General features: G+C 48.9%; 1 protein-coding gene and 1 long non-coding RNA gene across 2 annotated transcripts; one reads left to right on the top strand and one right to left on the bottom strand.

The window, feature by feature from the left end:
• Nucleotides 1–61: 61 nt before the first annotated feature.
• On the top strand, nucleotides 62–7515 carry LOC130148006 (uncharacterized). Its single transcript, XR_008821439.1, has 2 exons — nucleotides 62–2780; nucleotides 4341–7515. It is a non-coding gene; the product is annotated as an uncharacterized LOC130148006 (long non-coding RNA).
• On the bottom strand, nucleotides 7172–19271 carry ATP6V0C (ATPase H+ transporting V0 subunit c). The gene is made up of 3 exons (XM_056336073.1): nucleotides 18895–19271; nucleotides 9218–9401; nucleotides 7172–7998 (listed from the first exon to the last, which is right to left on the bottom strand). Exons 1-3 carry the CDS (start codon nucleotides 18968–18970, stop codon nucleotides 7794–7796), a joined length of 465 nt encoding a protein of 154 aa, XP_056192048.1. The 5' UTR covers nucleotides 18971–19271; the 3' UTR covers nucleotides 7172–7793.
• Between the last annotated feature and the right edge of the window lie 1999 nt (nucleotides 19272–21270).

Raw genomic sequence — 21270 nt, 5'->3', positions numbered from 1 at the left:
CGGGCGGGGCGGGGCCGGGGCGGGCGGGGCGGGGCCGGCCCCCCCTTGCCCCGCTGGTTCCCGGTCACGTGAGGCCGCTCAGGTGACGTGTTGGGATTCCCCGCGCGTCCCGCCCCGCGCACGTGACCCCTGCAGCCGCCATCATGGGGCAGGCGCCGCCATCTTGAGGAGGTCGGCGCAGAGGCTGACTGGCTACTCGGCTGAGGGGAGCGGGCGGGCCCCGCTGTCCTCCGCCGCCACGACCTTGCTTGGATGGCCGGAGGGGAAGGAGAACCGGCGGTGAAGAAGCTCCCTTCCCCGGCTGTCCTCGGGCTGCGGTATTCTGCTGGCTCACGCTGTCCGCAGGGCCTGTGGCCTGGCCTGGCCGCCTCAGGTGGGAGGGTGGCAGGCCCCTCTGCCCTGCAGGCCCAGGTTCCTGCTTGGCCCGCTAGCAGCATGCAGTGCAGGACTCTGAGCCTGCAGCCCTCCCTACGCGCAGTGAGCATCTTGGGGGATTTACTTTCAGTATCTGGTTTATTCACCCTGTGCGTTAAAACACAAGTGATAACGCTCCCTACTGGAGCCTCCAAGGGGGCTGGTGGCAGCATACACTGGTGTTTCACCACAGTGTGTAACATGGAGCTGATGAAACGCACTTGAAAAGGTCTGATGCCAGTGGGGAGTGACTTGTGTCCTAAGGGTCAGCCCCAGGACAGATGAGAGTAAGCTCAAGCCTCACAAGTTCACTACTATCTGGTATCTTTCAGCCAAGGACCAACCCAGCAGCCCTTAGTAAGCCATGATGCAGCTCCTGTACCAGCACCATCAGTGCTGGCTGGGCAGCCCTGTCGCATGCCTATGGGTTGATTACTTTTTGGAAGAAGTGTTACCCATGAAACATTACTTTTTATCAGACAAAGCTGAATGGCCTGAGAGGTCAGGGGAGGTGAATTAGTGGTTCCTAATGACTTGTAATTCTGTGAATTTGTGAATAAGTAACCTTGGCTTGAATGGCCACGGTGGACTTGCTCCTCTCTGGGGAATGATTCTGCCCGGAGGAACTGCTCTGCTTGCTTTGTGACACACTGCACGTGCATGGGACAGCACACACGCCATACCTGTGAGGGGCCAGCAGGCTGCATCCACTATGCAGGTTTTGCTTTTACTTTTGCTTTATTTACTTCTTGAATGACAACCCCAGGCAGACCCAGGTATGCTGAATGGCCCTGTCACAAAGGACCAGCTGATCCTTGGCCCTGAAAGCTGGTAGACAAGTGTTGCAAAGCACATAGCTGCTCAGAAATCTGGCTGGGCACAATAATAATTACACTAACAAAATGAAATTTGAACTGTTGGCTCAGGCAAAGTTAAGTTTCTGGAACTCTCCCTTCAGCGTTCCTTTCTCAGTCTCAGCTACAGGGGGAAAAAAAAAAAAAAAGTTAACTGCAACCTAGACTGGCAAGCCATTATATCTGTTGAATGTTACTTTCCAAGCTGACAGCATTGCTGTAGGCAGGTTCCTAAAGTCATTTGACAAGTCAGCAGTAGCCTGGGAGGGAAGACAGAAAAGCTTGTTCTGTGCTCTACAGCCAGGCCCCTGCCTTTTCTCTCCAGCAGACTGTGCCACCAGGGGCCCTGCAGTCTCCATGGCCAGAAAGGCAACAATGTCCGATCTCCAAAATGTTAAAGGCAAGAACTATGCATTGTTAAATTAAAGCCAGCATCCTCAACACTCCTGAACATCTGCTGGCAGATGCTTCCATTTCCCCTCCATCCTCTTTGCTCCACAGACTGCTGTGTGCTGCAGCAGCCCACTTAGCATGCTCACTCACAGGTTTATCCTGTTTGGTGTCCCATGGTATCACAGAGAGAGTCAAGTGTCTCATCAAGGTCTGTGCCTAGGCACCATGCTGATAGAGGGTCTGCTGATTAATCACACCAAGAAAAGATAAATCACGGGGAATGTAATTGTGCATGAACATAACATCACCATTTGGCCAGGAATTGAATTTTAATGAGATTTTATGCTGTACTTAACATTCCATGATGTCAGTGCTTGTCCACACTACAAACTGCTTCTTATTGCCAGCAGAATGCCAGGTAAAGGCCCCTGAAACAGAGAGCTGGGAATGATGTTAGTCGAGGCCAGGAAAACTATGTGCACTTTCTTGGGAATTTGAGGCTAAAAATGGCTTCAGGCAGGTTTCCCTCATTGTGGCTGAAATTACGCATGTCTGGGACACCCAACAGCACATTGGCGGGAATGGTATGTGGCTTCAGTACAAGTGAAGTGGCGGAGACTCCAAACCCAGAAGATTAGAAAATGAATCCTAAAAGCAGATCTCAGGCCTGCTTATTTGAGCAAATGACAGCGAGGAAGGAAGTACCCTCCCAAGCTGCTAAACTGAATTCAGATGTCAAAAGGAATACACAGCACCAAAACTGCCTTGTTTGTGGCTTTGTTTTGCCTGGTTTGTGGCCAAACCAGGGCACTTTTGTATGAATGTACAAGCTAATGGACTTGTGGCAGTAACTTGATACTGGAAAAGACAGCTAGGTAAATGCAAATACTTAAAGATAGTAACATCCACTGTATGAGATCCTGCCACAAGGTCCACCCCACGGACACAGCTTTGCCAACGCTTCGGTGACAGAGATACATTCTTTTAGGCTGCAAGCCCTGAAGCATACCACTAATCACAACACTGGAAAATGGCCCAGACCTCCCTCTGTGCTCTGGGAAGAACAGAAGAACCGTGCTGAGGTGAAAGGTATGGAAATTTGCCTCATCAGTGCTGCAGGTATGTCACTCAGCCCAACTTTATGTCATGTATCTGTCTTGCTTAAGTCTTATTCCCTTTGGATGTTCTCATTTCTTAGTATCAAATTAACCCTGTCTTGTGTCACCAATAATTGCACACTCCTCTATTAATTGCATGATCTCTCTACTGCCCCAGTAACAGGCTGAGGGAATCACATGCTGTCGTTTCACTTGCATTTTCTTCAGCAAACATTTTTTTCTTCAGGTCAAGTTATTTTTAACCTGGCTCGATTCCCAAATTAGATTCACTGCCTGGCAGTGTGAGAAGTTGTACCAGCACACTTGGGAGAAACAGGGGGAGTGCATGCTACAGATGTGAAAGAAGGTCTAGGTGTCCAGAGGGAGGGTTTATCCTAGCACTGCTGCCAAATGAAGTGCTTGTGGAGATGCAGCCTTGGCTTCTAGTTTTTCATGTGGATTCACAATGAGATGTAAGAAATTGCGCTAATGTGCACAACAGCCAGGAGGCTGTTCACATCTATGAGTTGAGAACACACTGCTAATCTTGGGAATATACATGATTTCCTAAGGTTTGTCGTCAGCCTACTTTAGGCAGACAAAACCATTAGGTATAGGTGGCCGTATCTGCTCTCTGCCACTTGAGGTCACCCCTTTACCCTCTCCCAAAGGCGAAGGAGGAAAGCACAGGTCTAAGAGCACAGACAGGACAGTTCAAAGTGCCAAAAAAATGGTCCGGGACTGAAGTAGCAACCAGCATCCCCTTGGTAAACTCAGAAGAGCCAGGACTTGAGCCTGTGCTGAGTGCATCTCGTCCCCTCAGCGAAAGAAAGATGGTAAACACAAGCCACTGATTCTCCAGGAACCGCATCTTGCCCTCCCGCTACCCACCTCACACTCTCACAGGCTAGTGAGAACCATCAACTGTCTGGGTACCTTGTGGGAGTCACCTGAGACCCTGCAGTTGGGCCCCTAGGAAAGCTTCAGGCTTCACACACTGTAAGGTTGGGGGAGGATTTTTTCTGCATGCTTTGGCACTGTGATATGCTCCAGAGAAACTCAGCGATACCAGTTGCAAAGCTGTGGCTGTCTTGGGAGCTAAATGAAGCGTAGCTTGCAGAGAAAAGGAACAGCATTCATTAGTGAGCAACAGGAACAAAAATGGAGAAGCTTTTTGGGACACAATCCTTTGACCCTGAAACAGAAATTTTCCACTCCAGGATAAGTGGTGGCTAGCACTGGGCAGACTTACTCTGGGTTTAATTTATGTCAAGAGAAAAAGATGGTTAATACCTGTAGAGCAGAAAGAGATACGCTAACACAATGGTGGCAAGTAAGTCCCATGTGTCAGAGACACCGGTAATTCTCACCTGAGAACAGTGGTGGTTTGTACAGTAAGGCTGGATGTAAAAAGCCACAAAATCAAGAACCCCATGGTTAGACTGCAGAAGTAACAAGGTTTATTGAGAGTTGTTTTCATTAGATCTGCTGCTACCCTGTAGTTGAAAGCAGCAGCTTAGTTTCTGGGATCAGTTTCTCTTAATGAGGTTTTTATTTCCTCAAAGCTTATTTACTTTTCCAGGTTACTACACTTCTCTAAACCAGGTCTCCCAAGGCAAGAGGAAGCACAGATAAAATCCTACTGCTTAAAATGCTTCTCCAACAGAGCAGTAAAAGAAAAAGAACAAAAAAATTTAATCTGCAGCCTTTGGAAAAAGCGCCAGTATGAAAGAGTTAAAAGAGAAAGGTCAGCAAGCTCTATGAAGGCATTATCTATGCAAGCAGCATCCCTTAACCTCACCTGGCCTGAACTGACTGCTAATGGACATTTACCCTCTGCTGCTGCTGCAGAGCCACCCTACTCCATTCTCTCTCTGCAGGGCTGACTCACTCTGCAGTGCACACTCACAGGCACGCAATCTGCCACGTTACAGAGGACTATTTATGTGCCAGAAGACGCCACCTCTTTTCATCAGGAACTCTTACGAGTCTATCATTTCACTCTCTGAGACTGCCTGTTCTCTTCCAAACCAAATAAAAAGTCAATCCCTGCCAGATGGGACTGCACTCTGATCTAGCATGCTGCCATCAGTAAATGAAGGAAAAGAACCAAAAGGTCCTCTATTTTCTTAATGCCCTGAATCACTTGAGCAATTTGCTGATGCAAGTGCATCAGTGAAGGACTTGAAATGCGAGTTTTCACCTGGGAGTCATCAATGAGGATCTGGAGCATCGCTGTCAGAAAACACTTGGCCAAGGCAACACACTCAGATTGTTAGCTTTATTCCTGGCATATCTGCAGGTACTCAGTGCAAAGCAATCCTCCACCTCCACATGCTAACCCCAGTTTTTGTTTTATGCTCTGTTCTCTTGACTTGCGTGGGTTTATGTATTAATGAGAAATGCCTGATGTTCCAAGGTGTGAACAAAAATGCCATCAATAGGATTTTGCCTGCATTTGGTGATGTAAGTATCCATCACCACCCTGAGCCTAGTAACTGCCTTCTGCAAGGTGTCACCCAAGGTACAATCGGATCTTAAAGAGTTCCTATAGACCAGTGCCTTCACACTGCTTATTTCTCTTAGAGGGGAGCACTACCATCAGCATTTCTCTGATGGTTGCTCTCTTAGACGCATTTTGCTCATATTGTAAATTGACAAAAATCAAGGCTGGCAGCAGGTTCCCCTTAAAGAAGGTAAAACCAGATCTTAAAACATATTTGCAGCCCCAGCCATGACTTTCTCCTGTTCTGCTACACAAAGCAAAATACAATGCTTCTCACCAGAACTGCAATGTGGCACATGCTTTCTAGACAGCCTGAATTTGTGACTCACCCCCCTCCTAGCTGCAAGCTCTATCAGACTACATGGAAATACTGGGAAAGAGAATTCACTGCCATCAGTGCTGAGAGAGAATTATGCTACAGTTTCTGTAAATGTTTGACCCCTGCGTAAAGCCTAATTCAGAAGTTTAGAATCTACTGCTGCTGAAGAATGATCAACACAATTCAGATCAGGAATTTTTCCCCTTATCCCAGGCAATGGTTAAGCAGGCATCCAGGATTTTCCTTAAGTCAGCTTACACCTCTACAGCCCAAGCACCACCACTGCCCAGACTGCTGTGAAGAAAAGCCCTTCTGAAACACAAGACCAGCAGTACAGCTCACTCCAAAGCCAAGCAGCTGACAGCCTATAAATGAATGCAGACAATGAGTTAGCAAACAGAATAAGCCAATTAATTATTGATAATCAGCAATATTTAAAACTACACCTTCACAAAAAACAGTGAAAATACACACTAGCAAAACAATTGGCTCATAGCTGAAGTTTCCTGAATGGTCCCCAGTTTGGAGACCAGCTACCCAGAAGGTGCATGAGGTGCCACCAGGCCTGGGCCCATGAATGCTCCTGCCAGGCGAGATGCTCCAAACAGTTTCAGTGAACTCCTCCTGCTCTGACCATAGCTCTTCATGGCAATTACATCAGACTTGTTTGCTGCACAGGCACATGGGTGAAATGCATGTACACCACCAGCACATCTCCAGTCCCAAGTATGGTGACAGAAAATGTTCTGACAGATCACTCCAGATTCCTCAGTTTAGTCTGATCACAAAGATGCTACTAGCAGTAGGTCTTTAGTAACATTTTGGCTTGAAAAGGGTAGAGCTTGAGCAGCTCTCCAAACTGCACAACAAAGATTAAGGTGATCCTTAACTTCCCACAGGCAATCTGGATGGAACAAGCTCTAATCTGAAGGGGTCCAACATACATTTCCCATATAAGCTTTAGCATTGCTTTGCAACACTGAAATCCCCACAAGAGAACCTGGCTACAGCATTCACTACCTATGAGAACATAACTTCTCAGCTTAAACGCTTCTGATTTACTAGTTAAAAAAATGAGTTCTTGAGTGAACTGGTTTTGTTGATGACACTATCATTTAGTTACTTCAGACAATTGCTGCTAACAGTGCAGCTTTCCAACCAGCTAAGTTTCCGCAGAGCCATCACCATAACAAGCTGCCTAAAAGCTCTTCAGTAGCTCCTATTCCTTGTCACATGCTGAAGCCCGCACCCTTGCTCCCTGACCCTGTCTGCTCAGGCCATGTTGCACAGCCTATTACATGGCATTACCATGTGCCAGAGCAAAGGTGTACTGCTTGATCAGGGTGAGCACAGCACTGCAACAGCCTTGCAATTCCTCCTCACCATGAGTACTGCCTGTGGGCAGCAGCTGGAAACAGCATCGCTACTGGCCCAGGAGAAAGAGGGAACAGTTTAACAGTTATGACAGCATCACTGCCGCATGGTGCTCAGTCACTTCAAGAACCTGCCTGCCCCTTGAAGGAACACCTCCTCTTCCTAAAGGAGCAGCAAAAGCATGAAATCAGAGGCAGAGGACTCATTACAGCAATGTAGTGAGGAAGTTTTATTTGGAAACATGGTATAAGTTTGTAACCCAACACTGGGTGCACGACTCTGATGCCGGAGCATACGCGATTACTACTGAAACACAGGAGTGTTTCGGACAATTGCTGTAATAAAACACAAAATTCTCATACTCCAATACCAGGACACTACAGCAATCTTTAGAATCAAAGTTACATCCAAGGAATTCTCTGCACTTACAATTGACCCCACAGTGTAATTACCTATATATAAGATTAATATATAGCATGGGAAATTGAAAATCCTTGCTCCATAGATGTATGAACATGTCAAGTCTTTTATAAATAAACATCCAGTGAAGAGAAAAAATTACATTTCTAGTTCATATTTATACATAAAGTACTAACAGCAATGGGTGGAAAATTGCACACAGGCCACCCCAAGCCATGCAGTAGGCTTGGAGCAGCCCATCCAATTTAATATTGAAGTACACACAGGACAGACAAGTCACTAACATACATCGCGCATTTACAAGAGATCAACTACCAAATTGGGACAACTGTACACATTGGAGAGACCATTTTCATTCTGGAGCTTTTTTTTTTAAATGTGGATTTGTTACATCTCTTTACATCATACCATGACATTTACTTTGTGGAGAGGATAAGGGCAACAATGAGGCCATAGAGACCCAAGACTTCAGCAAAGATCAAAATCAGGATCATGCCCACAAATAACCTGGGCTGCTGTGCTGTTCCCCGTACACCTGCATCACCCACAATGCCAATGGCAAAGCCAGCAGCCAGACCACTGAGGCCCACACTCAAGCCAGCACCCAGCTGAAGAAAGCTCCTGTAGGAGAGACGAAAAGAGTTTCAGTAGCAAGCAACAGCACACCAACCCTTCAACTTCAGGCTAGCTCCCCCCCACACACACACCCTCCCCAAAAGAATAATTAACATTTAGAGTAAACCTCTTTCCTGCAGAAAGAGCTTCTATACTCTTAAGCAAGCACAGCATCTCAGAAGCAGATGCTTCCTGAGCCTCCTAGCTCTGATACTCAAAATGGGCAGCTATGCCAGGTCTTCAGCTGACATTCCAGTATGGTTCATACACTAAGCTAAGCTACTGGTCCACCAGCTTGTCTGTAGCCACTTCAGTCAGCTGCAGGTTTAACATGCTACCAGAGCTGTACTTACTACAGACACATGGGCTAGTGCTTGCAGTAATGCCTGTCCCAAGGCACTGTGTAGCCTGTTACTAGCTGCTTTTTGCCTCCCACCTTTAGCAAATTATACAGCCATAGCACATCCAAGTTATTATTATCTTGCACTGCAAGAGCTGACAGGAATGGTCTGCTTTTCCAGGCAGCAGTACCCAAGGAGCAGTCCTTATCAGTATCTGGCCACCAAGTAAACTGCAAAGGAGCATTTGTACCTGCTGATTCTTAGGTCATGGCTTATTAGACCAACCACACTACTCAGCTATAGCTTGTACAGCGACACAGGTATCTGTTAAGACCTCAGAAGCATTGTTTTATTCAGAGGTCTCAATCAAGCCAGTTCCAGCTAATCTCAAAAGCCTAGAGCAGATTAAGTTTCAAACTAGCTAGCGTAGAGGCCTGATGTATAGCTTGAGGATTGATTTACCAGCACATAAGACAGCAAGCAATATTAATTATTCACTTGCATCTCCCAGGCAACAGGAGAACTATTTAGACAGTCTGATTATAGTGTTGGAAAGACCTGTGTATACCAGTTCTAGAATTTGGCACCATGAAAGAAGCATATCCCAGTACTGGCTGTACATTGTTTCTTTCAATAAACCACTGCATTATCTCTAGCAGTGGGATGTCTGATCTGTTAGCCAATACAGCAAGCTAATCAGGCAGCACTCCCACTGAGGCTAAGGCAACAGGTAGGACAGCTAAAATCCAGCCCACACTCTTAAGCCCAGGTTAGAAGCATTTAGCATTGACAGTCCTTCCAGGGGTCTTGAGCAAAATCCACTCACTGAGCAGCACGAAAATAGTGACAGAACAAACTTAAAGCCAACAGATGCAGCAACTTACTTGAATAGTGTGATAGAAGGTGAGAGGGCATTGGCAATAAGGACTGCCACTACGAGGCCATAGATAGCTATAATACCCGCCATGACAACAGGGATGATTGACTTCATGATGAGCTCAGGCCTCATAACAGACATGGCTGCAATACCCGTGCCACTCTTTGCCGTTCCATATGCAGCTCCCAAGGCTGGAAGAGAAAAAAATGCATTAGACATCCACAAATATAATCTCCTTCACTAGGCTGCAGTATTAGAACAGCCGAGTCAGCGCAAGGAAGAATTGTGCAAACCAAAACTAACATGGTCACTTGACTACTTGGTTTGTCAGCCAGGCATATTCCCCCAAGAGATGGGGAAGTGACCTATCCAGAGTCCTAGACCAAAGCCAGATCAATAAAAAGGTGCTGCTCAAACACTGATAACAGAATAGCCTAAGCCAGCTTCGCAGCAGGATATACTCCCCAGCAGACACTAATTGCCCATTTAGCAACCAAAACCCAAGGTCCAAATTTGAACTTGTTGCTTCAGAGCTTGTGCCCTTGCAGAGCCCACACTGTGAGGCTCTACCCAGCCCAACTGCAAAGGAAACAGCAACGCTTGTCTTTCCACCACAGCAGAATGTAACCCAGCTGAAAGCCAGGTTTTACAGTAACTGGGCTTTAAGCCACTTGGGCCGAGTTCTCTGATGCACCTAACATTTAACAAGTCACCTTCCTGGGGCCCCTTCTTCCACAAGAGGAATCTTTTTCTGCCTGTGCTTTGACCTGGGATTAAACATGCCATTTCGGCTTCATGAGACACATACCAAGATAGCAACAAACTCACATATTACTGCTGCAGTTCATTCCTTGGAGAAATGACACCCTCTTCATGTGTCAATAGTCTCACCTGTGAAGGGTTCAGGTCCAAACACTTGTTAATCCAGCCACTGGAACCACAAAGTGGAATATGGCTTGTACATTAGAGGGGACCATAACCATCTTACCCCTAAGGTTTGCTGACCACCTGTGTAAACACTTGACATGCAGAGACCAACACAGGAATCCAAAGCTTGGTTTCCACAGCAGAACACGGGCTTATCACCTCTAATGGAGAGCTGCTAGAAGAGTCCCAAAGCACTGTACCAAAAACTCCTGCCTTAAACTTTGTACTAGTCTCACAAAACGTCTACAAAAACAAAAAGGATTAGGAAGTACTTGAAAAGATCCCTTTCCTTCCAGCCTTGCTCTGGAGTACTCTAGAAACTCAACTCTGGACTGCACTCACCATCACCCAAGTCATACCCAGGTGAACAGCCATCCAGGACTAAGGCTTTGAAGCAGCACTGCAAGGTGGAAGGGCAGGTTGTCTCCTTTTCAGATACCATCAGGCTGATAGTCAAAGGTAATTCTTATTCAGCATGAAAATGCTCTTGCCAGTTCTAAAAGGCTGTTAGAGTATTAAACCCAAAGGAATTTCAAATCTGTACTGTTCAAAGACTATTTAAGTTTGCTCCACCTGCTTAAAAACAGATTTCTACAAGGGACAGCTGCTTGTTCCACACAGATGTGTAGCTGCGTTACACCAGCATCCAAGTATGGTATGGCACACCTGCCTAGGAGTTGCTGGGAGGTATTCAAAGGGCTTAGGATATGTGCTTTCCTGCTTCTACCTCAGCATTTACATAAAGCCTACCTTTGAGCAGTCAAGAATTGAGCAGTAATCCTCCTGGCTTTGTACTAAACTTCAGAAGATTAAAGGTAGCACCACTGCACTAACACAAGCCCCACTATCAGAAGGAAATTCAGTTTTAGTTACAAAACTTGAGGGGAAAACCTCATTATCAACTACAAACTGGTTCTGTACTAGCAACCCTGTACTCTTGAACCTTGACTGCCACTGAGCCAGATGTAGAGGGCTGTGCAGTGCAATTCAGAACCAGAATCCAGCTTAGCAGGAAGCCTAAGCCAAGACAGAAGACAGGTTTTTACCTGCAAATGTAAGCCAAACCTGGAAAGCAGCACACAGGCTTAGCTAAGCAGTATCAGCGATGGCACTGTTGAAAGGTCTAGCCCCTAGGAAGACCAGAAAGATAATGATGTAACTTGAATTAGGAATCTTTTCTGTTGGATGAAACAGCTTCTAAGGACTGGAAGTGGAATCAAGGCTCAGGCTATCTAGACTGGCTATGTAGCCTTTAGCAGAAGCCACTTCTCTTGTGGTTCCTGAATTTTTTCTAAACCTTTCCAGAAACAGGCTTAGGAGGAAGTTCACTATTTAAGATTAGATCAGTCATTACTTCCCCCAAGTCTGAAGTTAAAGGTGTTGCAATTAATGCAGTGATGGATTACAGAAGCTGATTTTTGTAATCCACTTACAGAAAGCCTGCCTGCTTAAGCTTTTGGGGAAGGGCAGATCAGCAGAAGTTTGTCAATTCCCAGCTGTTAAATTCCAATGCTAGGGAACAGGCAAAAGCTTATGCCTCGAATTAGCTCTAGACACATCAACAAATACAGTCTACATGTACTCTGCAGCAGCTAGTTTTCAGATGGCCCTGAAGACCTATTACACTCCCACTGGTGGACAGTCACAGATGCTACACATACAGCTTCACAGCATGACACACTTGCTCCCAAGGAAGTCTTTATCAGCATCCTGACCAACTGGAGTCCCCTGCAGCAGCATCTCCAGTATCTTACAAGGCAGCTTACCTTGCTGCTCTTCACTAGCCTGAGAAGTTCTCCTTACACCTCTGTCAATACCCAATATTACAGTGCAAGTGGCAAAGATTGTATCTGCTCCCCACCACAACACAGCCATCTGATGGCAGAGCTGTTCAACCATGAGCTGTTTGGCACTAGGTCTATCTTCCTGCACATCTTGACTTGTACCTCTCAGCAGCTCTGAGCATTTGAAGCACACGTGCTTCACATGCTACATTTAATTACCCTTAATCAAGAGTTGGAAGGACATGTTTTCCACAATCTGCTCAGTGAACAGGGTTTGAAGAGATCTATGTGGAAGACAGTGAAAGGGATACAAGAGCTATACCACAGCTACACACTAAGATTCCACATATTTACTTCAGATCATACAGCTCCATTACCTCCAACACACAGACCAATCAATGAAGCTAAAAAGGGTACAGACACTGAGCTATCAAAACATTTACCTGGCAGCTGGAGAAGGACCTTGCCTACCTAGCTTTACCACAGAAGGGAGCCATTCCAGTCTATAACCAGGAACTGTGCCATTTAAAAGTTCAATGGTGGTATAATACCGAGGAAGTACTTTATACATCACTCAAGACCAACTACTCCCAAGTAAGCCCGTTTCAAAGCTGGATTTTGAAATACTTCTGTAGAGTCACTCCTTGAACTCACAAGTCAGAGTTCATACAGTACTGCTCCTGGGGACAAAACCTCCCACAGGGCTGTGGATATTTTGCCTGGCACCTCACCATAGCTGTTACTTTCTATGAGACAAAAATGTTAGCAGAGGTAGTTTAGCTGTGCAGCTGCAAGATGAACTACAAACTAAAAAGTAACTTGCCATATAGTCTGTAGCTTCGGTAAGGACTGAACACCAGTTGTAGTCTTGGCACTGCCAGGACCTTTCAGTACAGCTTTGCCTCCGATACTCACTGTCACTGCTCAAGCAGCCTGCTGTTCAGATCAAGTGCAAGACCAAGTATTAGGACCAATCTTTGTAGCTATAGTTACAGTGCTCAGTAAGGTCATGCACAGAGAACGTTAATCTTGCAGCTAAGTTAGCTGCAAGTCACCTCATGCGACACTCCCTCAATATAGAAAGAGGCTATTACCAAAGGCCTTGCATCAGTTCTGCAAAGCTCTGCAGACAGATATGCACCTATGGACAGTGACCACATTGTCAGGAGTCTTCAAGCCAGGGAATGCAACAGGATGCATTTGCATGCATCCAGTTTCAGCAGCTGCACCACATTCAGACATGCTTAGCCCAAGAACAGAAGTTTTGAACCAGCCACACTCTGGTGGCATTTGGTCCATTTAGGCCTGTGATTCCTCCCATGTCCCATCCGGAGAAGCAGATTTTCACACTGCAATGTGGGAAAGATTTTCACAGCACTAAATATGCAGCCTCTTCCTGCATTAGGAAGTGAGCTAGTAACAGGTCAAACTTTCAAATTAAGATACCATGGGTTACTATCACAGCAAGTCTGAGACACCATTCTGCATGAGTTCTTACATCTGGAGCCTTTTATCAAATGGGCTGCCCTCTGCAGTAAGTAGGCTTCCTCTGAACCAGACAGACAGCAGACAATTCACCCCAATGCCTGTTCATCCTTGAGCAGGTTAAGTGGCTGGAGAACTGTTAGAGGTGATATCCAGGTCAAGTACAATCCTTGCTTTGCCATGACAGAAACCTGGGAATTTTCAAAGAAACAGGCTTCTCCTCGTTGGTATTCTAAGGCCCCTCCCCACACCACCCCATTTAACACAAACACAGCTCTACCTCCGATTACAGTAATGGATACTCCATGGCTGCTGTGGAAAAACCCTGTTGCTATGCCCAGCTGCACCTCCACAGAAGAGACAACCACATTAGTGGAACTGTATCTGGAGCCTATGCAAATTCAGATCACACTGCAGGTTGGCTATAGCCAGTCTGCCAGCAGTAACACCAGAAGGGTTAAGCTGCCCTACAGGAAGTTGTAGACTTTGAAAAAATATCTTTGAGACACCCATTACAGGACACGCTTTTTGTTCTTACCTAATGTTAAGAGTGTTAGATTATGGGTGTAGGGATTTCAAACAAGCCTAGGACTGTCAGCTTACAGCATTATCAACCAGTCAACGGCTAGCAGGCCATTTACTCATGTTCAGTAAGTGAGAACTTAAGAAGTCTATCAGCTCCTCAAGAAGCTGCTGCAATAGTAGCAGTCCAAAGAAAAGTTACCAGTCGACTGCCCCAAGGAGCTGAGACTGCTGCAATCTGTACTCTGGATTGTCTGGCACAGCACACAAAGCCTTTTGTTTTGGTTTGTTTTTTTTTAAAGCTGGTACAGCTGACACTTCACAGTGCAGCCTTGCTCTTCTGCAAGCAGCAAAGTCCAGTTACTTGTTGTGTATCATCCAAGTTCCCCTACAACCCCAAAGATGACTCATTTTACAGACTGGGTGGACCACTGCACTCCAGGTACTGACTAGCAAAAGCTATTTGTTATACCATTAGCAGAAGCCCTTTTTGTTTAGCTGGTCCAACAGCAGCTTACACCACTCACCAGGAGGCAGCCACAGCTAAGCTACCTCATTTCTGAGGTGTGGGAAAACCAAGATCATCTGACTGCATCCAGCAGACACACCTGCAGCCAGACTAACTTGAAGCATCATGCTCACAAGATTAACAGTCTAAAGGAAGCAAGTTCAGCAAGTTATATGTCTTACTGTGTGGTGAGGACAACAAGCAGGTGGTAGTATGCACTTCTATGAAACCACTGTTTCAAGAATCACTGAACAGTCTGACCAGGCTGAAAAGTTTTCCAGCTTCCAACTACTGCTCAAAATCAGTCAGCCTTTGGACAGACTGAAGAGACTAGTTTTAGGAAGGAAGAAAGAAAGTTGGCTAAGAGGTCCTGAGGCAGCTGGAACTTGTCTCCACTGCTGCTCTGAATGTTCCCATCAAAGGGGAAGTACCTGCAGACTGTCATTTACAGTGCCTTCAGAGAGAGACAGGAGTCCCATCAGGTACAGCTGGAAGTCACAGTACAAATGACAGCATATCTGCTTAAGCCAGATTTTGTATAGCCAACTGTTTATATTGCTGTTCAATCTGGTTATCAGATATTCAAGACTAGCATTTACCAAGTTGAAATAATGCCCATGTTGAGATGTCTTCTGTTAAATTAACAGAGCTGTAAAAATACTGCCTATCTGGTTTACAACACTTATGTCTTTACAGTCCACGAATTTACCTGCCATTAAGGATGAATGCTTAAGCTAGTCTCTCTACTGTAGACAGTCCGGTAGCTCAAACATCTGACACACTGATTTTTCCTGCCCATACCACAAGGCCTTTGAAGTACTCTAGTGATCTGGAACAGAAGACTACACTGAGCTGCACTCAGTTCTGCCATTTCACTTTTACCTGCACACTACAGCTAAGGAATCTGCAAGCTCCTCTTAGGATGAGGTCTACAACTGCTTACTGAGAAGCAGCTCTCCTCTCTACCAACTCCCCACCCCTCAAGAGACAGTATTTCAGGAAACACCGGTATAATTTTCCTTCAAGGCTACAAGCTGTTTATAGTCATGATGCCTTCTAGAATCAGACTGCACACAACTGCCAGCTGCATCAAGCTAGATGCTCTGAGCCAGCAATTTCACCATGGAGGTCTCTTAATAGCTAACCAACTGCTACAATTATCTGCAGCTCTAGTTTAAAGTAAGGTGCTATTTTGCTAGCTCTGCAGCAACAAGACAGAGGCCTAACCATAACACTGCTGGCTAGAGTTCCATTAGCAGTCTTCCAGATGCCTGATAGTGAAGCAGTACTGAAGGCACTGAATATCCATCCAGACTGCAGGTCCAAGTAACACTCCTTACCACATTAGGGAGCCCATCGTGGGGCACACCTGGGACAGCATGCTTTTCTACAAAGAGCATCAGCAAGTGCAGAATCAGACAGCTCTGCCCAATACTATGCTGCTTCATTTTGGCATGGAAAAGCCACAATAATTTGTTCACTCAACAGCACCTGACACTGAGCCAGCCACATGTTTTACACATTGGAAATAAAGGAACTTTAGCTATCACAACAAGTTGTAATCAGCAAATGAGTAAGCAGGCTTGAAGACAACCAAGGTCACAGCAGCCTGCTTTAGTCTTTCTAGCTGCCAGCAGTACTAGCTGACCAGAGTAAGTTCTGCTATCTATTTACCATCAGCAGTTCACATTTGAGTGTCAAACAGTACCACATAAAACCACTTGTTTTCACATCAAACTAGCTTGGACAGTATAGAACTTGAACCTGTTTACTAGAAACAGGTCTCAGAACTACAAGCTCCACAAGAATCTGATCTTCAGATACAGCACGAGCCAGACACTATCACCACAGTAATAAACACTGATCTAGGACAATTTTACATAGTTTTACACTGCTTGTCCAGACAGACTTAGCTCCTTGCTTCTAAATCTGGTAAATGTTTCAATAACTAATATCAAATTAACATCAGAACGTGCTGTAGTGTCACATCTCTGTAAGGAAAGCTACATGACACTGCAAGTTTTAGTTTATGCTACATTGACACCTCTACCACATTGTCTTAAAAAAAAATCAAAGCTACTTCACAAATCAAGCAGTTTGATAACATTCACAACTAAGAAATAAATTTTGCACCAGCAGTATCTATAACCTGCTGTCCAGTGACTGAACCCATCAGACAGACATCGGTCCTTGCGAGACTAATGCTTCATGGCTTAGACCTGCTAGTATTAAGACCATCTGACAGAATCTGCATCAAGGGCCAGTCATATACCAGCAGCAACATGATGGTTACCAAACCTTCATCAATATAGCTTATGCACTCACTCTGGATTACTCAACTCAAGCCTTCCCCTTTAACTTGCAATCCCACAGTACCATGCTATCAAACGCACAGCTTGTAGCAAACACTTCATTTCCAGTTAAGTTGTGCCAAGGAACACTTTGAATTCCTATCAAAAAGCTCCCTCAGGTTTGCATCCCTCACTGATGTTTGCACTGAAGGAAGCTCGCATATCAAAACCAGTGTCTAAAAGGCCACACAACCATGTTCTTTTGCTTCAGAGTTCAATTTTGCAAGAGGAATCCAGTGACTCCTTTCTCAGGAAGAAAGCTCACTATTTAGGACTTTAATAGCTGCTCTTTTGCAAAAGGCAGTGAGTGGGCTGTTCCTTTCCAAGTAACCAGGTCTCAGTCTATTCCTCCATTATCTGCATTAGCCAAGTCAGTCGTCCCAACATTGGCTCCCACACCATTCCAGCCATGCTGTTTCCCGAAAAATCCTTACCCATTGAGTGCAAACACAATCTTTCAGCTCCAAGGTGGCAGGCCCTAATTGCCTTCAGCACAGGACATCTGCATCCTACAAACTGGACAAGACTAAAAGCCAGTCAGGTGTTTGGCTTTAATATTTGCAAAAAAAACCCAAGAACATGGCTGGTGTGACACTAGGCAATGGTGCCAACACCAGCATGACCAGACTGCTTCCTCTCAAATATTAGTTTTGATCCACTGTCTACTTAGCTATTTACACAGTTTAATCTACCAGACTAATCAGTCAAGAGCAGCTTCCACAAATTTGCCTTGCAGACCTAGCTACCATCTCAGAGGCTACTTTATCATCAGTCTCCAAGCACATGAGCGTATGCAACTCAAGCTACAGCCAATTCAATACTTGAGCATTTTGATTCCTCAGCCGGGAGCTAAATTAGGCAGCAGATGAAGACAAGTCAATATGCTAATGCATGCAGAGGCACTGGCTAAGCCCTCAGAAGAGAAAAATCAGACCGGTTTCTAGTTCTCGTATTCCTAGCTACTGTAGCACTTGCATTTGGAAAAAAATACCTAGCTGAAGCTTTCCCGGTGTTACATCCCAACCAGAAGAGCAGGTCTGCACCCAACAGGAAACAGTAAGTGCTCAGTCAGAACAGCAGTCATTTTCTGCAGAAGGTTCCCTCAGGCTTCCAGAGAGCCAAGGCATCATATGATGGTCCTTCTAGTGTAAAACAGCATTTATGGGTCTCAGCATTAAGAGTCTCCAACAGGGAGAGCAGATACCACAGAATGACCCAATTTACTCCGCACTGAGGCTCCCTGATTCCAGATGCAGCTGGACAGCCACTGGAGAAGAGCTTCCCTTTTTCAGTACTTCATGCATCTCCCATTGCCAAGGGAAGGTCAGGAGCCTATCACTTCCTTTTAATGTCAATAACCTTTTTAAAGCTGATTCCAAGCCTGAACTGCCTGCATAGCTAGGTTTCAATAATCCCATTAAATATCGGTCTTGCGTTATCCAAGGAACGCTTTAAAACAATTGTCCTAGTTCTGTGGCAGGAGAAGCACCGCACCCGGCCCCGGGAGAGGCAGCCCGACCCTCCCGGCCGGGGAGGCCGCAAAGGCCGAGCCCTGCGGCGGCACCGGCCGGGCTCACCGCCCCCAGGACCGAGCCCCGGGGGAGGCAGGCGCGGCAGCAGGCCTGGCACGCCATGGCGCACGTTACCAGGGCTGTGGTGGCACCGGCTTTCTGGCCGGCAAGACCCCCCCCATTCCTGCAGGCCCGGCTCGCCGGGGGCCCGGCCGCGGCCCCGCGGGGAGGGGGCGGGGAGGCGCGGCCGCCCCCGCGGGGCCGGCCCGGGCGGCGGCACCGCCGCAGTCACGTGGGCGCGGGGGCTCCGCCGGCGACGGCCGGCTCCGCGGTGACGTCACCCGCGCAGACCCCCGCCGCCGCGCCCCGGTAGCCCGGATGAAGCCGGGGGCAGGGGGGGAGGGGTAGGGTAGCCCTCCCCGGTCCCGGGGCCGCCTCCCGCGGCCAAGCCGGGCCCGCCACCGCGGATCCCGCCCCGCCGAGGCGGCAGCAGGGCGGCGAAGGTGTGTGCCCCTCCCCCCCCCGCGATGCCCCCGCGGCGAGCCCGACCGCGCTCCCTCCTCCGCCCCCGGCGCGCCCCCCGGCCGGGTGCTCACCGCTGAAGACCATGGCAGCCGAGGCGCCCATGACGGCGAAGAAGGAGGCGTACTCGGGGCTGGCGCCGGAGGACATGGCTGCGCGGGCCTAGCCGGGCCGGGGCGCCGCTGGGAGCAGGAGCGCGAGAGGGCGGGGGGAGGCGGGGGGCTCCGCCGCGGCGCCGGTCCTCCGCGGGCAGCGCTCGGCCACAAAATGGCGGAGGCGAGGAGGGACGGGAGAGATGGGGCGGAGGCCGGCTGCAGGCACCGCAGGGGAGGGGAAGGGGCCGGCCGCGGGCGGAAGAGCGGGGGGTGGGTGGCGGCGCGCAGCTCCGTCCCGGCGGCAGTGCGCGGCGGCCCGGGCGCGGCGCCCTAAATACTGCCTCCGCAGGACAAAATGGCGGCGACCCGCCCGCCACGTGACCCGCCACCCCCGCCCGCCCGCCCCGCCCTCGGTTGCCACCACGCGCGTGCGGCCGGGGGGCGCCAGCCCGTCCCCCCACCCGCACGCTCCACGTCCGATCCCCCTCCCGTCCTGCGGCGGGTCTCGCCCCACCGGGACGAGCGAAGACCGCTCTCTCCCCCGTGCCCCGTGTCGCGAGTGTGGCGCTGGGCCGCTCCGCCCCCTCCCCGCTCTGCGCCCGTCCACTCGCCCTCCCCTCCTCTCCGCCCGGGTGGTTCAGTCCTGCCCGGCGGCCGCGTCCCGCCGAGCGTGATTCAGCGCTCATTAGCATAAGGGGCGTGTCCAGCGTGCGGCACCGCCCACGTGGCGGCGGGTGCTGGCCGGGCCGAGTCCCCACGCCGGTCCCTCAGAGCCCCCCCGGCGTGTCCCCTGCGGCGTATCCCGTGTGCCACGCCCGGCATCCCCCGTCCCATGTGCTATGCCCCATCCTGTGTCCCCTGTCCCATGTGCTATGCCCAGTGTCTCATGTGCCGTGCCCCATGCCCCGCGTGCCGTGTCCGCAGCGCCGCATCCCCCACACTGCTTGCCATGTGCCACATCCCCGCACCTTGTGCCCTGTGTACCCTGTCCCCGAGCTGTGGTGACCTGCCATGGACTCTCCAAGGGGGATGTAGCTGTGCCCACGGGGCCTTGTGGCTTGGGGTACCCTTTGGGGGTCTCTACCCTCTGCCCTCCACCTTCTCCTGGGGTCTCAGCAGCATCCCGCTGGTGTTCCCCATCTCCCCTGCTCCTCTCCCTGGCGAGTCTCCTGCTCCCTCGCACATTGGTGGCCAGTGCCTCCAGCCTATCCTTCTCCCCCAGGGCTGGACGGGGATGGGTGGGCTGGGTTCAAGCTAGGGTATCACCTCACCACAGGCACTGCTCCCCACCCCACTGTGGGCAGGGTGCAGGCGACCCCTTCCAAGCCAGCCTCATCCCAAAACATCCCAGAAAGGTACTGCTACAGCCCGTCCTACAAGGGTGACTGGTGCCATTTCTGTTACCCAAGATATTCTAGAAAAAAGCCATGTTAATTTTGGATTTGGGGTGCTCATTAACAGTTGCCTGTGCCTGCTTTGCTGCTGCCACAAATCCTGCTGGTCTTCTGATGTCCTGAAATACCAGATGTCTTAATTAATTGAGGGCCACCATCTTTTTCCCATTGTTGCCACTCTTCTGGACACCTCAGCCTTGTCAAAGCCTACAGGGAAGGTGAGAACAGGATTTGAGCCCTGCGTGGCAGATTCCCTGGCCCAACACAAGAACACAGACGGCTCCATCACTGCGACAGGCAGAGGTGGCAGGTACTCCCTGGGGACCAGCTCCGACGGAGATGTGCTTCCAGCAGGCTCTGCCGCTGGGGCTTCACGGGGCTGGCGGCAGGACAAGTGCAGAGCTGGTGGGAGAGGAGGAGAGGGCTCTGAGGGGTCCCAGTCCCGAGCCCTGGCAGAGGTGGGTGCAGGGGGGGCTGCGGGTCACGTGTGGAACACACCACTGCTACCACTGTCACCATCATCACTGCCACCACTATTGCCATCGCTGCCAGCACTAGCACCACCACTGCCACCATCACCACACCACTGTGACCACCATCACCACTCCCACCATCACAGCCACCACCATCACACTGCTTTTCCTGCAGTGTTGCACGCTGGGATGCTTGTCAGCATGGTACCGTCATCGCTGCTGTGATGGCGGTGGCTGTCATCACTAACGAACACTTTCAGCAGCCCCAGTGAACATTAGGAAGCCTTTCACTGGGGCAGGGACAATTCCCCCTGCAGAGGACCAGAGCGATTGCTTTGATGGGTGACTTTCTCACCCCTCAGGCACTGGTGGCACTGACAGTTTGTTCACCAAGTTCTGGGCTGGTGAGGGGAGCAGGGACCGGCGGTGCCTCATCCCACTCCTCACGCTGAGGTCTGTGCCAGCCCAGTGCCCACCTGGGCTTTGGC

Source organism: Falco biarmicus, chromosome 4 (genome assembly GCF_023638135.1).
Source record: "Falco biarmicus isolate bFalBia1 chromosome 4, bFalBia1.pri, whole genome shotgun sequence".
In the NCBI taxonomy this organism is placed as follows: Eukaryota; Metazoa; Chordata; class Aves; order Falconiformes; family Falconidae; genus Falco; species Falco biarmicus.
This window is presented reverse-complemented; position numbering and strand designations above follow the sequence as displayed.